Raw genomic sequence first — 13,046 nt, 5'->3', positions numbered from 1 at the left:
ACACACACACACACACACACACACACACACACACACACACACACACACACACACACACACACACTCTCTTACCTACCAATCAAACATGGGCATTCATTTTAGTTTTTCATCTCATGAAAATGGCTCTAGTCTGTCCAGCCTAACTACCAGGTCTTCCTTTTTGAAAGTTCTGGGCTTTCTGTTTCTCAGCAGACTAAAGTCACAAGCTAGATAGGATCCCCCCACACTTTTGCCACTGAAAAACTGTCATGGCTTCTGGGCATAAGAGAGATCCTATCTGGGAATATTTTGAAGAAATTCCTTCCCCGGGTAAAAATGGAAAATGTGTCAAGTGCAAGCAGTGCAACAAGGAGAAGCAGGGCCTAGCTGCAAGAATGAAACATCATAATGAAAACCACTTATTGGGAGAAAATGATGTGGATGAAGATATGTGGATCAATTGGTTAGTAAATCAAATAATTCACTTTGCAATGCATCATTCTTCGAGACTCTCTCTATGCCTGATACCTAACCAGAAAGTTAAACTCCAGGCAATAAAGAAGCAAATGGATCAAGCACTAACTCCACCTCATTTTCTTGCGAACGTTCTCAACCCCAAATATAAAGGTAGATGCCTAACTTGTGAAGAAGATGATGCTGCCATGGCATAGGCATCTCAAAATCATTCGTCAGTTATTCCAATAATAATAAATTTCAGGGCTGGAGGGGGACTATTTAAATCGGGGCAGGCAATTATTTCGGGTGGAGGGCCACTTACTGAGTTTTGGCAAGCCATCAAGAGCCGCATGACAGGCAGCTGGGGCAGATAAATATTAATTTTCTACATTTTTAGGGGCCCTGCGGGCCGCACAGAATGGCCTGTGGGCCGCATTTTGCCCAGCCCTGATTTAAACAGTACATGTTTATTGATGATGTTTTGAACAAATTAATTCCCCTGAATTGGTGGAAATCATTAGCCAGGCACCTTGAAACAGAGTTCCTTCAGTTGCTAAGCCAACTTTTCACAGCAATAGCTTCCTCTGCAGGCACAGAGAGAATATTTTCATCGTTTGGTACTATTCACTCTAAGAAGTCGACTGGGAGTTGGAAAAGCAGGAAAACTCATATTTCTGTTTCAGTCTATGAATAAAAATGGCAGTGGGAGTGGGAAAGATGAGATCTAGTTGTAGAAGTTTTAAGGTCAACGTACGTTTAGTGTTGTGATGACTTGTCTGTTAGAGTTAATAAAATTTGAAAATTAAAAAGAGTTTAAGGACAGATGTTGCAAAATGCTGTATTAAGTTGTAAATTAACATGTTTTAGTGATCAGACTTGTGCCATTGTTTAAGCAATATGTGAAGAAGTATCAGTGGGAAACTTGATTTAAATTGGGGTTTTCTCTTGGTGATTTAAAACATGATTTAAATCAATCCACCCTGAGCCTGACACGACCACAGAACATAACACCCTAACCTGCCACAGGTAAAGCAGGAGGACCACAGCAGCCAACATCCTGCTGCTACAAAAGTTGTTAAAATATTCTCGAGAGATCCAAGGAATAAGGCCACACCCCCTGCTGCAGAGGAAGGCACAGCCTGATCATGGAGTAAAATTCCTTCCTGACCTCAAATACAGAGATTGCTCTGACCCTGAGCAGAGGGGCAGGACCCTCTATCCAGGAACCTCTAGGTTTTTATGTCTCAGCTGCAGCATTGACACACTCCAGTCACAAATCCATGGGCCCAGATAGAATGCACCCGAGAGTCTTGAAGGAGCTGGCAGACATCATGTCACCCCTCTTGGCAAAGATATTTGAAAATTCATGGTGCTCAGTCAAGGTCCCGGAAGACTGGAAAAGGGCCAGTGTGGTCCCTATCTTCAAGAAAGGGAGGAGGGATGACCGGGGGAATTATAGACCAATCAGTCTGATGTCCATCCCTTGAAAATCCTACAGAAAATTGTTAAGGGATCCATCAACACCAGACTAACAGAAGACAAGCGTCTGAAGGCCAGCCAACACAACTTTGTGACTGGCAGGTCTTGCCTGACCAACCTCATCTCCTATGACCAGGTGACACGAGGCCTGGAGGCACAGGGGGGTGAAAACTGCCTGCCTGCCTGCTAGGCCCTGCTGCAGCCACGAAGCCTGCCAGCTGTCAAGGAGAGAGATGCAGGGGGAGTCTGGGTTCTGGGGCCCTGCACCTCTAGCTGCTGACAGGCAAAACTGGAACACACAGCTCAGTAACTGACACCAAGGCAGAAAGCGGGGCAGTTCAAACAATGCTGCTTTGTATGCAGTATGCAGTTTCTCCATCCCTCCTCCAGAGCACTGGAATTGGAAGGGACCTCAGGAAAGGATGACAGTCACTAGCCAGCTACACAAGCAATAATGAGAGCACATCTTCCCCCCCCCCCCTTACTTTAGTTTCTGTGTCCCTGCAGGCAAGCCCAGCTTGAGCTTCGAAACTCGAAACGTTTCGGCTTGCCTCGTTTCATTTCAAGGCTGTTTTGAAGCTCTCTGTTTCATTTCCATTTCACTGTTTTGAGCTCAGAACGAGTCAAAACAGCCTTGAAATGAAACTGCCTGCAAAATTTCAGCCCCTGATGTTCACCTCATATACTTACAGGCTGCCACCAAGCCCCCCCCCAAGACTTCTCTTTTTTAGGCTGAACAGTCCCATGTCTTCCAACCTCTCTTTATATGGTCTGTCCTCCAGACTTCTAATCTCAACAGTAACAGGAAGGTACTGCACATGTAATGTGTGATGGATAAAGTCTTTCTGATTAATTCTAGCAATATACAACAACATGCAACACAAGGCCAGAACATGATAGCTTAAACGGCTTGGCATTAGTATAGGTTATGTTTAAATCAAGTAATAATAGCATTATATTGACAGTAATATGGTTTGTTTGTGTGTGTGTGTGTGTATATATATGAATAAATTCTGTGTAATAATTTGTGTATGTAATCCAGCTATGAACTTTATATTAAGGATAGTAATATGATTGATTGAATGCATGAAGAGTGTATGGAATGTCTAGAGTGTGTCTGTGTAAGCAAGAGGAGGTTTGCTAAGGCACTGAATATGCAAGTTACCAGACAATGAACTGTTAGATGGATGGCTGAAGAACCAGTCTGTGAGCAGATATAGAGGAGATAGGCTAAGCAACAGGATAAAATAGGAATTCTGCATGTCCTGCACAAGGTTTCAAGGCTAAGAAGAATGACTTTTACGACAGGAGTGACCTCCAGTTGAGATAACGAAAAGGATAATGAAAAACAACAGCTGGATGTGACTGCAGATGAAAAAGTACCTCAACTTCTCAACTGTGGACAAAGACTTGAAATCGCTATAAACTGGAATTCAGCAATGCCAGAGCAGGGAATTCACACTCTGCAACCTTCGCTGGAGCACAGATGCATCTGTTCATCCCCGCTCCCATCATCCTCAGGGAGCCTGGGCTGGCCACCCAGTGCCAACATTGAGCAAGCAAGCTGGTAACTATAACATCTCTATGGAGTGTGTTTGTCTGTGTGAATGATGAGTGTGTTTGTGAAGTCTTTGTATGTTTTTGTTTTATGTAATCAATAAACATGGCATCTTGCCTTATCCCCCACTTATAAGGTCTTGCTCATCTTTTGAGCTATAGACAATTTGTGTAACACACAGGCTCATTGCCTTCTCCAAGTCTTCCCTCAGCACTTGAGCAAGGCATGACTGGATGCGATTAAAAGCTCTATGTGGCTGTCCTCAAGGTTAATATCAGGATTTAACTTGCTGTAGATAAAAAGTGAAATGGGCTGTGCATTGCAGTAGGAGTAGACTCCAGATTTGATAGAAAAATACTGAGATATTATTTTAAGTTTGATTGCAATGACCTTGTTTTTCAAATTTTACTATGATTTTTCTATTATATGAATGGCAGGATCTGGAGAAAAACTTGGAACTGAGTAATGGCAGTTTCCAACGACAGTTACACACTGAGAAAAAAAAAGTACATGAGGCCCAAGAAGAAAACAGAGTACTCCTAGAAGAGCTTCGGCAATTAAATCAGAAGCTAAAGGTAAAAATCATGTGGAACTGAATTGTAACTACCTCAGGACATTTTTGTGTACAGGAATACTTTAAAGTAAACTTGAAATCTTAATAGTACCTTACAAAATGAACGTCCGATATTTGGCACATCTGTTCTTTTTCATTATTATTTACTATTAACATTAAGTAAAAAAAAAAAGCAGACTGTCAAGTACACAGTCATTCCTGAATCAGTCATTAGTGGTTTGATTTGTTAAATTACATCTGTACATGTATGCAGTTTACATTTATGGAGTTTAGGTGACTAATCTGTGCAGTTAATTTGCAAATAAATTAATTACATGTAGAAACTGACAGTCTGCTTGCACAGTTGCTTATTTTGCATGAGCATTTACTTTTTTACGTTAGATGTGTTTTCCACGCTTAGGCTCTGAAAATGATTGTTTTAAAAATCACAAAGCAACACATTGTTTAATTCTGTTTTAATAAGTTTTGCTGTTAAAAGAAATGGAACATTTTCATTTGGGCCAAAATATTTTATAAAAATAAGGTAAAAAAATGCTCAGCTGAGTTCCATTGGGAGCAGTTGTTTTTAAACAACTAAATACCATGCAAAATATAAAAGTGACACTAGCTTTGTCATTGTTAGCCCAATTGGTAAGAAATACCAAGTGGCTAGTGTCTTGGAAAGTAACTTGGATTTTTGAAGCTTTCATTTTAATTAATTTAAAGTGGCACTATTAATAAAACCTTTTTTTGTTTACAAAAAAAAGTTCTAATTGACCAGTTTTTAAAGCAGTGGAAGCCAACCTTTTTTCCAGGCATGGCACAACCCTCATATAGCTTCACACCCCCATGTAGTGCCACTCCTGTCCTCTTTTCCTGCCCAATCTGCTGCTCTGCTTTCTGCTTCCTACCCTATCTGCCGCTGTCCTCTCTCTGATCTGCCATCTGCCACACACAGAGGCTGCCTGTGACCATTTATGACACATGCCACAGGTTACCATCCCTGCTTTTAAAGTATAGCAAGATACTTTTGAAAATACTTCTATAATCAGCAGAATTCCAAAACGAATTCAAGTTTGTATATTAAGAGACGCTTAATATTAATATTCCAGTATTGAACAATATTCATTTTTATATTGTTTGGTCAATATTTCTGAGAAGAATTTATCACTGCATTATAAATAGGTTGATGGCAAAAGAAGGCATTTTTTGCCCTTACCTTACTTAAGAGGTGTTCTTTGTGACCCATATCCCACAAGGTAGTTAAGTATCAAAGTCAGAGGCACTGCTTACATACTGAAAGTTAGGTATTTAAGTACTTTTTGTAACGGTGCTTGTACTAGCTGTTTCCCTGTCCTGTCATATTTTCTTTCTCAGTAATACAGACAGAGCCAGTTCTGATACTGGTACAAATATGTATTGCAATGGGTCTCAAGTCTCAGGGTATCCCCATGACCTAGTGCAAATATTTTTAACTTTAATGTTATCCATAAAATTGACATGAGCTGCTTGTATATGCATATTTAGGCAAATTAAACTATAAAGGCTGATATGAAACCTTACTTTCAGTTTTATCTTGGCTGTCTACAGAAATACAATATGAAATTTTTGAGTGTTTTGGCAGTTGAATGATTTTTGAAAGGAGGAAATCTGTGCACTATAGAAGGAAGGGTAACTAGTTCTCCATGTAGTTATGGAGTCAAGATTGCATTCTCTTTAAAAAGAATGCTTAGTAATCAGTGACCATATCCAGTGTCCACTGACGAATGAATTTATTCATTTAACCTTTGTATTTGCTTAGCTTTTTCACAGTTTACCTTGTCAGCTATTAAATAAAACATTACTATTCAACTTTGCTGTCTCTACCTCATTAATTTTCAGGAAAAGGAAAGAGAACTGGAAGCAAAAAACATATATGCTAATCGTATGGTGAAGCCATCACCCAAAAAAGACACAGATGTTACACACAGAAAAAAAGGATGTAAGTAGAAGATTTAACATTTATTTTGAAAACACCCTATTGCATTGTTCAAGCTATTCAGGATGTTTAGGCCTTCACACCACTTAAATTATGGTACTAGTTGCAAAATACTGAGTGTACCTATTTGGTTATTTGCTTTTCTAAAGTAGTTTAACAAAGTCACTATATTCCCACCACGAAATGCTCAGGCTTTCAGCTCTTAAACCCAATCCCATACCAAGATCTCATAAAAAAGAACAGTTTTGTTTAGTAATAGTTTCCTATTAAATTAAACAAGTTGTCAAGTTGGCATCTTTTTTGCAGCTAGGAGCACTAGCGATATGCACCTGCATGCTTCCACGTCATTCTGTGGACCTCTGAGGGTTTATCTGATTTCAGTTGTTTATACTCCAGAATTTAATTATTCATTGAAAATGCACATGTAGTCCATATGACCAAAGTAACCTTCCCAATACTATCCAGGCTGGTGGGATCTTCCAGAAACAGCAGACTGAAATACTACTACATATAGGGCCAGACCCTTCTCGCTGAATTAACAAGATTACTCACCAAGGAAAGCAGAATTTTTTGTGGCTATTTTAAGCCGTTTTTCATTCAGACTTTAACAATTTAACTGCTGATAATTTTAATAGAAACAACATACTATTTTATGTTTTCAGTTTAGTTAGATACATTGGTAGTCCCGTAACGACTATATTTGCAAGTTTAAAAGATTCAAATGGTTGTGTATTCTCTAATATTTAGGTTTCTCATTTTGCTCTTCTAGAAGGAGGATCTGAAAGGGGGGGAATAGAGGAGATCTCTAGGTTGATTGAGGGGCAGATGTTTCTAAGGGTTTGGGGGGGCGTTTAAGATAACTTAGTAGATAAAATTATTTACTACCCAGCTTTATTTTTCTTACTTGAGGATTTGCTTTATTAGAAATTTCTTCATATATTTTCCAGAATCTGGGGCAATCTCCATAAAATTTGGCAGCATATTTTATAACCATATGATTAGCTCTGATTTCATCCATTACACTCATTCATCAATTTCACCAATTACAATTGCTAAGATAGAAAAATATTATTTAAAAAAAATCTCAGACCCACTTTATTTAGGGATATTTTAAATGGAAAAAAAATGGAATTAACTTGCTCTGATTTTGTTTATGCTCAATATAGCCGGCAGCCAAAGCACCAAAAAAGGAGCACGGACTACAAAAGGAGTACAGACTAGTGGCTACTGCTCACCAATAGAATTTCCTCCACCACCAGAGGAATGTGCTTTGGATGATGCAGCGTATCAGAGAGAAGAGGAGATGCTTCTCGGAATAGTGAGTTTTGCAATAATCATAAAGGGCTCGTTCCAAATAATTCAGCTACCAAGCTAAACTTCCTGAGTTCAATTTCCATTTTTAGAAAAGCTATCCTAATCTCTTAGGAAAACTATCAAACTATCAAATTCTCGTTTGATGTGCCCCCAATCAAACTTGATGTTTCACTCTCTCCAGTGGACTATCATTAGCTCGGATTATTTCTTTCCTACCATTATCTTTCTGTGTAGTTTTAAACTGGTATCAGATTGTTCTGGTTTCTTCCTCTATATATATATGTATATATATATATATATATATATATATTCACCAGTCTATTGTAAAGCAATATTAGCTGCTTTCTTCAGTGTTTGTTGAGCCTTTATTATCATTTCTTTTTAACTGCCTGCTTTCTTCCACAGTCACGGACTTCAATAATTCTTCCCAGCTCCTTGTGTAAACCCTGAGATAAATTTCCTTTATCTTTCTCCTGGGCATATTTTTTTTTTGCCTATTATTCTTTTCAAAGTAACTCACTGATTTTAATTCTTTTGAGACATAAGGCTAAAATTGAAGCAAGCTGCAAGTGTAGTAGGCAAACACCCTTATATTAACTTACACTTGTATTATATAAACATTTTGAAAGTGTATGCATGATATAATTTACACGGAGGAATTGAAAAGAGGTATATATTGGATATTAAAGGACAGAGGCTACAGATTCCATAGCTGCAGAATCACAGACTACATAAGACTTTGCTTAAAAGTGAAATATCCAAAAGAGTCTCATATTTCTTTCCCTTGCCACATTTGTTTGTTTTTTTCTAATTATTGGAAAGCAAAATGGAAAACAAAAGTGTTGCTCTTTGTTCTGAGGGTAGCAACATTCACTGTCATTCTTTTCCACAAGGAAGGTCTGTATTGGAAACCCTTGTCTCCACACTCTCACAAATCTTATATCTGTGACTGACCATTACATAAGTCTGCAGAACATAGGGTAGGAAGTGGTGATGGTGGAGATATGACTCCCCAAGGTAGCTTGGATTAATTCCATGGAAGAGGTTTGATTAATAAAACCAAAACATGGAACGAACGGGGTTCTGTATACAGGCACCCCATGCTCAACACTGCTTCACTTAGCGCTATTTTGCTATAACACTCATTTGAAATTGATACTTGATTTCACTCAGCGCTTAGCAAGTTTCACTATAATGCTCGCAGTCACCATCTTGGGTCATTAAAAACAATTGCAGTTGCCATCTTGGGTCATAGGATACTTTTGTTTCACTTAATGCTCATTTCATTTAATAGTTGTTCAGGAACCAATTAAGAGCGCTAAGTGGGGATTGCCTGTGAAGCTGGCAATTGCTGGGCACATTTACACATGACACTATGTTTTGGTAGCAACATGCTACAGCAACCTAGCATTCATGGGCAAAAACCATGGTGCCACTGCTGCCTCGCTGTAGCAACACGCTTCCTTAGTATAGTGCTGTGCTACAGCAATGTACCAGAAGTAACTGTGTGCCGCCAGCACAGCACAGTATGGGCTGTTAGTGTGCTGTCATTTAGTACTTCCAAAAGGTAGATGCACCCAGTATGTTGTGGTGATATTGTTCATTTGCCTGCATTGTTGCTTTAATCATATGTGAAAGTTTTGCTTTTTCAGGGACATATTTTTATTATTTACATGTTTTACTAATCTCTTTTAAACATGGGCTCAAAGACAACTGACAGTGTTCTTTGTTTCTGCATTTTTTAAGCAAAAATATGAAAAATGTTATAGCCAAATTATTTTAGCATAATTGTTTCCTTAGTTCCTCCTTGCTGCATTTTCTTTCATTGTTTCTATCCAACAAGCACACCAAATGACTGAGCTCACCAAATGACTGAGACTTTATTCTAGAAAAAATAAGCATGAACTGCAAAATTAGAAACTGGATTTGTGATTCTTCCAAATTTCCCAGGCAAGGGTGGACAGTGACTTGAATTTTGGGTTTTGGAGTAGGCCAAACTGTACTCAGAGACTTTGGCAAATATGGACCCTTGTTTATATACGAGAAGTAGAGAATACGTTAGATAATCATCATGTGTGCAGTTAATATATGCAGTGTGATCCTGCTGGTTTGATGATTTGTTGAGGGAAACGGTATTTGCTAGATTTCTTTTCCGTGTCTTCAAAACAAAAAGCTGGTTGTCTGGGCCGAGCATGACTTCTTTTTACTCAGTTTGTCATTGATGCTCTGTGTACATGTATGTGTGCATGTGTGAGGATGAGTGCCTTCCCTTCTGCAATTCTGCCACATTGACTGATGTTTTCACCCAGTATTATAATTGAAACTACCTTTTTAATACCCTTGCTGTTTAATTCGTCTTCTGTTGTGTATTATTGAATGTTGTGCTTGTGCTGTATGACACTGAAATAGCCTAACCCTAGTTTTACCAGGCCAGTCACTTGAGTTGAGTAGGCCTGGTCCTCTGGGGTTGCTTGCTTGTTTGTTACAGAGGAAATTAAGGGCCTGATCCAATACCTAAAGTCAGTGAAAAAACAGCTATTGACTTTTACATCCTAATCCAATTCCCATTAAATAATTTTAAACTCTAATGAGTTAGTTAGTTATGGTAGTTTGAAGTGAGGCAGAAGGCAGGGTAGAGATGAATCTTATAGATTAACTGAATCAGAGATACATAAGCTTTAATGAGCAAGAGCTCTAGTGAAGTGAGTCTTGCTCACAAAAGCTGTGCTTCTGTGATCCAGTTACTCCATAAGATCCTCTCTTCGGTCTGGAAACTCAAGTGTGTGGCAAAGAGGGGTTCTGTTTTTGTGAAAGATGTCATACAGAATAAAACCAGTGGTCTATTAATTTTCTCTCAGGTACTTAAGACCATATTTCACCTAATAATAGACAGATCCTGAGCTGGTGTGATTTTACTAAAGTTTTTCCACTGAGTCTGCATATATCATGTTTAACTATGAACATAAAGTTGTGTCAAAGAAGCAAAACAAGTTGTTAATTTTCTAGCAAATTTCTATCAATTTACTTCAGGAACAGGAAACACAAATAAAAGAGTGGAAAGAACAAGCAGAGCTTCTGAAACATGAACGCAACAGAGAAAGAGAGGAAAAAATGAAACATGAACAAGAATTGCAGGCCTTAGAGGAGAAAGTCCAGAAACTGCATGATGGTAAGAAAACTGTGACTGCTGCCAAACTGGAAAATCAAAACCAAACGAATTGTCAGTCAGATGAGGCTTATAAAGATTCTCTTGAAAAAAACAAAGATTTTAGAAGAGGAGTAGCACTGCAATTGAAAATTATAAATGATACATTGTGAATAGGATCAAAATTGAAAATGTCATGAGATATAATTTCATCTCAGTCCCATGCCCTATTGTGCCCCTAGTAACAGCTAAAAGTATTGAGGACTGGGCATTTTTACCTATGTTTATTGAGTGAGAGATGGCATAACCACTAGCAGCTCAAATTAAATGTTATTTTCTACCCGTTATTAGGGTGGGACTCATACATTAAAATAGAACAGCTCCTTTTTCAACAATATTTCCTTTGGGGAGTGGGGGGGGAAGCATACATTCAGCCATTTAATTCATATCAGCTGAAATCACAGTTCCTACTGTATATTCATGGATGTTTTTAGTTACCTGTTGTGACAAGTGGCAGCTGGAGAAAAATCTATTTGTATAATTGCATTTCACACTAATTTGTATCAATTTAAGTACTTTCCAGGAACCTATTAAAATTGCTTAAATATTCTGGGATGGTACAATAAGGCAAATATTATGAATAAGCTGCATCCTGTCAGATTTTTAATTTTACATTGCAAATAATATTTTTGTGTGATGAATTGGCAAGAACATTTGGTTTAGTTGAGCAAAACCACGGAATTCTGAAAATCAATAGCCAGATTCTGGGGCTGGTTTATATTACCATAGCTCAGGGGTGGGAAAAATATGTCCCACAGGCTGGATCTGGCCTGCAAGGCCATTCTATCCAGCCTGTGGGGCCCCTCAGAAATTTAGAAAATTAATATTTATCTGCCCTTGGTTCCCATCAGAAGTGACAGGAGCCAGGGGCAGTATGACCCAGGAAAAGCCCTGGTGGGCTCCTGCAACATCAGAGCCTGCCTAGCCCCACCCCCTGGGGCCTGGAACCATGTGGTTGCCCTGCACCAGAAACTCAGGTAAGGTTGTGGGGAGGGAGCACGTGGAAGGAGCCCAGGGAAAAGCGGCCCTTCCCCCACCCCATGGCCCGGGCTCCCTTCTGCAGCTGTTTGCAGACCGCGCAGGGCTGTCCTGAGCAGGCAGAGGCAGCCCCACATAGGCTGCGAGCTGCTGCAGTGTGGGACGCCGGCCACAGAGCAGGAAAGGGCCGCTTTTCCCCATGCTCAGCACCAGCTTGTAACCCGCCTCCGCTGTCAGCCTGGGCTCTGTGCAGCTCTAGACTCGCCCGTTGGGGCTGTGCCACAGCAACAGCAGTTGTAGGCCCCACCTCCCAGCTTACTGCGCTGGGCAGTGTTTGCCACCACCTCCTCTGTGCTACCCAGCGCACGAGCTCCAGGCAGGTAGCAGCAGCAAATGCAGTTGCTGCTGTCATGGCACAGCCCCAGCGGGCAAGCCTGGAACCACGCAGGGCCCAGGCTGGCAGCAGGGGCAGGTTACAAGCTGGTGCTGAGCACGGGGAAAAGCGGCCCCTTGCCCACACTGTGGCCAGTGCCCCGCACTGTGGCTGCTCACATATGGGCTGCAAGTGTTTGCAGCAGGGAGCGCCAGCTATGGGGCAGGGGAGGGGTTGCTTTTCCCCATGCTCAGCAGCAGCTCCTTCCCTGCCAGCAAGCAGGGGGTCAGGGTTGTGCAGTGCCACCCGCCTGTACCACGGGGCTGGGGGGGCACTGGGAGTGAGCAGGCAGAGAGCCAGCAGGAGCACAGGGCCCTCACCAGTGTCTCCCGGGGCAAGCGCCAGCAAGTCCCAGAGCAGGGCAGCAGAAGTACAGGGTCCTGGCCGTCAGGGACTCTATGGAGTCAGGCCAGCTCCCCGTCTTCCTGCTGGTGCAGCCCAGCCCAGCTCCACAGACCCTTGCCAGCCTGCACCCTGCTTTGGGCTCCACCGGTGCTGGCCCTGGGACATTGGTCCCAAGATTGTAACCATGGGGTGGGGCACCTGTCAATGGGCAGGGCTACCCACACAGCCCTTGACAGCTTGCCAAAACTGGATAAGTGGCCCTCCAGCCAAAATAATGGCCCACCCCTGCCATAGCTCCATTGGAGAGAATAGATAATTTACATAAATTGAGAATCTGCTCAGTGGTATGTTGGGGACAGACAGATGGTCCTCCTATCAACCATTTCTTCCGTCTTATGTAGGTAAGACTTTCATCTTAACTTGTTCATTTGCCTTTGTCCTCCATAGTGATGATGCTTATTTATATGGATAACATTGACTGTTGCAGTTTGTTTTATAAGAGTTGTCTGAAGTACAACAGATAACTAGAATTATTAGTGCTATCAGACCCATGTTCTACACCCCATTTCTGAGAGGATTCCTAATGATCTATCATTAGGATTGGGCCGACATAAACAGGATGCGTTTCAATACTGACAAGTGCAGGGTGCTGCACTTAGGCAGTAGAAACCAGCAGCACACTTACAGAATGGGAAACTCCCTTCTAGAGAGCATGGAGGCGGAAAGGGATCTTGGAGTCATAACTGACTCCAAGATGAACATGGGCCA

General features: G+C 40.9%; 1 protein-coding gene across 2 annotated transcripts in view; it reads left to right on the top strand.

Moving 5' to 3' along the window:
* LCA5 (LCA5, lebercilin) overlaps positions 1-13,046 on the top strand; it is a 36,219-nt gene that overhangs the window by 17,549 nt on the left and 5,624 nt on the right. For both annotated transcript variants that reach the window (XM_019537663.1, XM_019537664.1), the window contains exons 4-7: positions 3,910-4,047; positions 5,907-6,006; positions 7,170-7,321; positions 10,348-10,486. In XM_019537663.1, the coding sequence (XP_019393208.1) occupies positions 3,910-4,047; positions 5,907-6,006; positions 7,170-7,321; positions 10,348-10,486 (529 nt within the window). The remainder of the gene's footprint in view (positions 1-3,909; positions 4,048-5,906; positions 6,007-7,169; positions 7,322-10,347; positions 10,487-13,046) is intronic.

Source organism: Crocodylus porosus, unplaced genomic scaffold (genome assembly GCF_001723895.1).
Source record: "Crocodylus porosus isolate Cpor-Errol unplaced genomic scaffold, CroPor_comp1, whole genome shotgun sequence".
NCBI classification, from domain to species: Eukaryota; Metazoa; Chordata; order Crocodylia; family Crocodylidae; genus Crocodylus; species Crocodylus porosus.
This window is presented reverse-complemented; position numbering and strand designations above follow the sequence as displayed.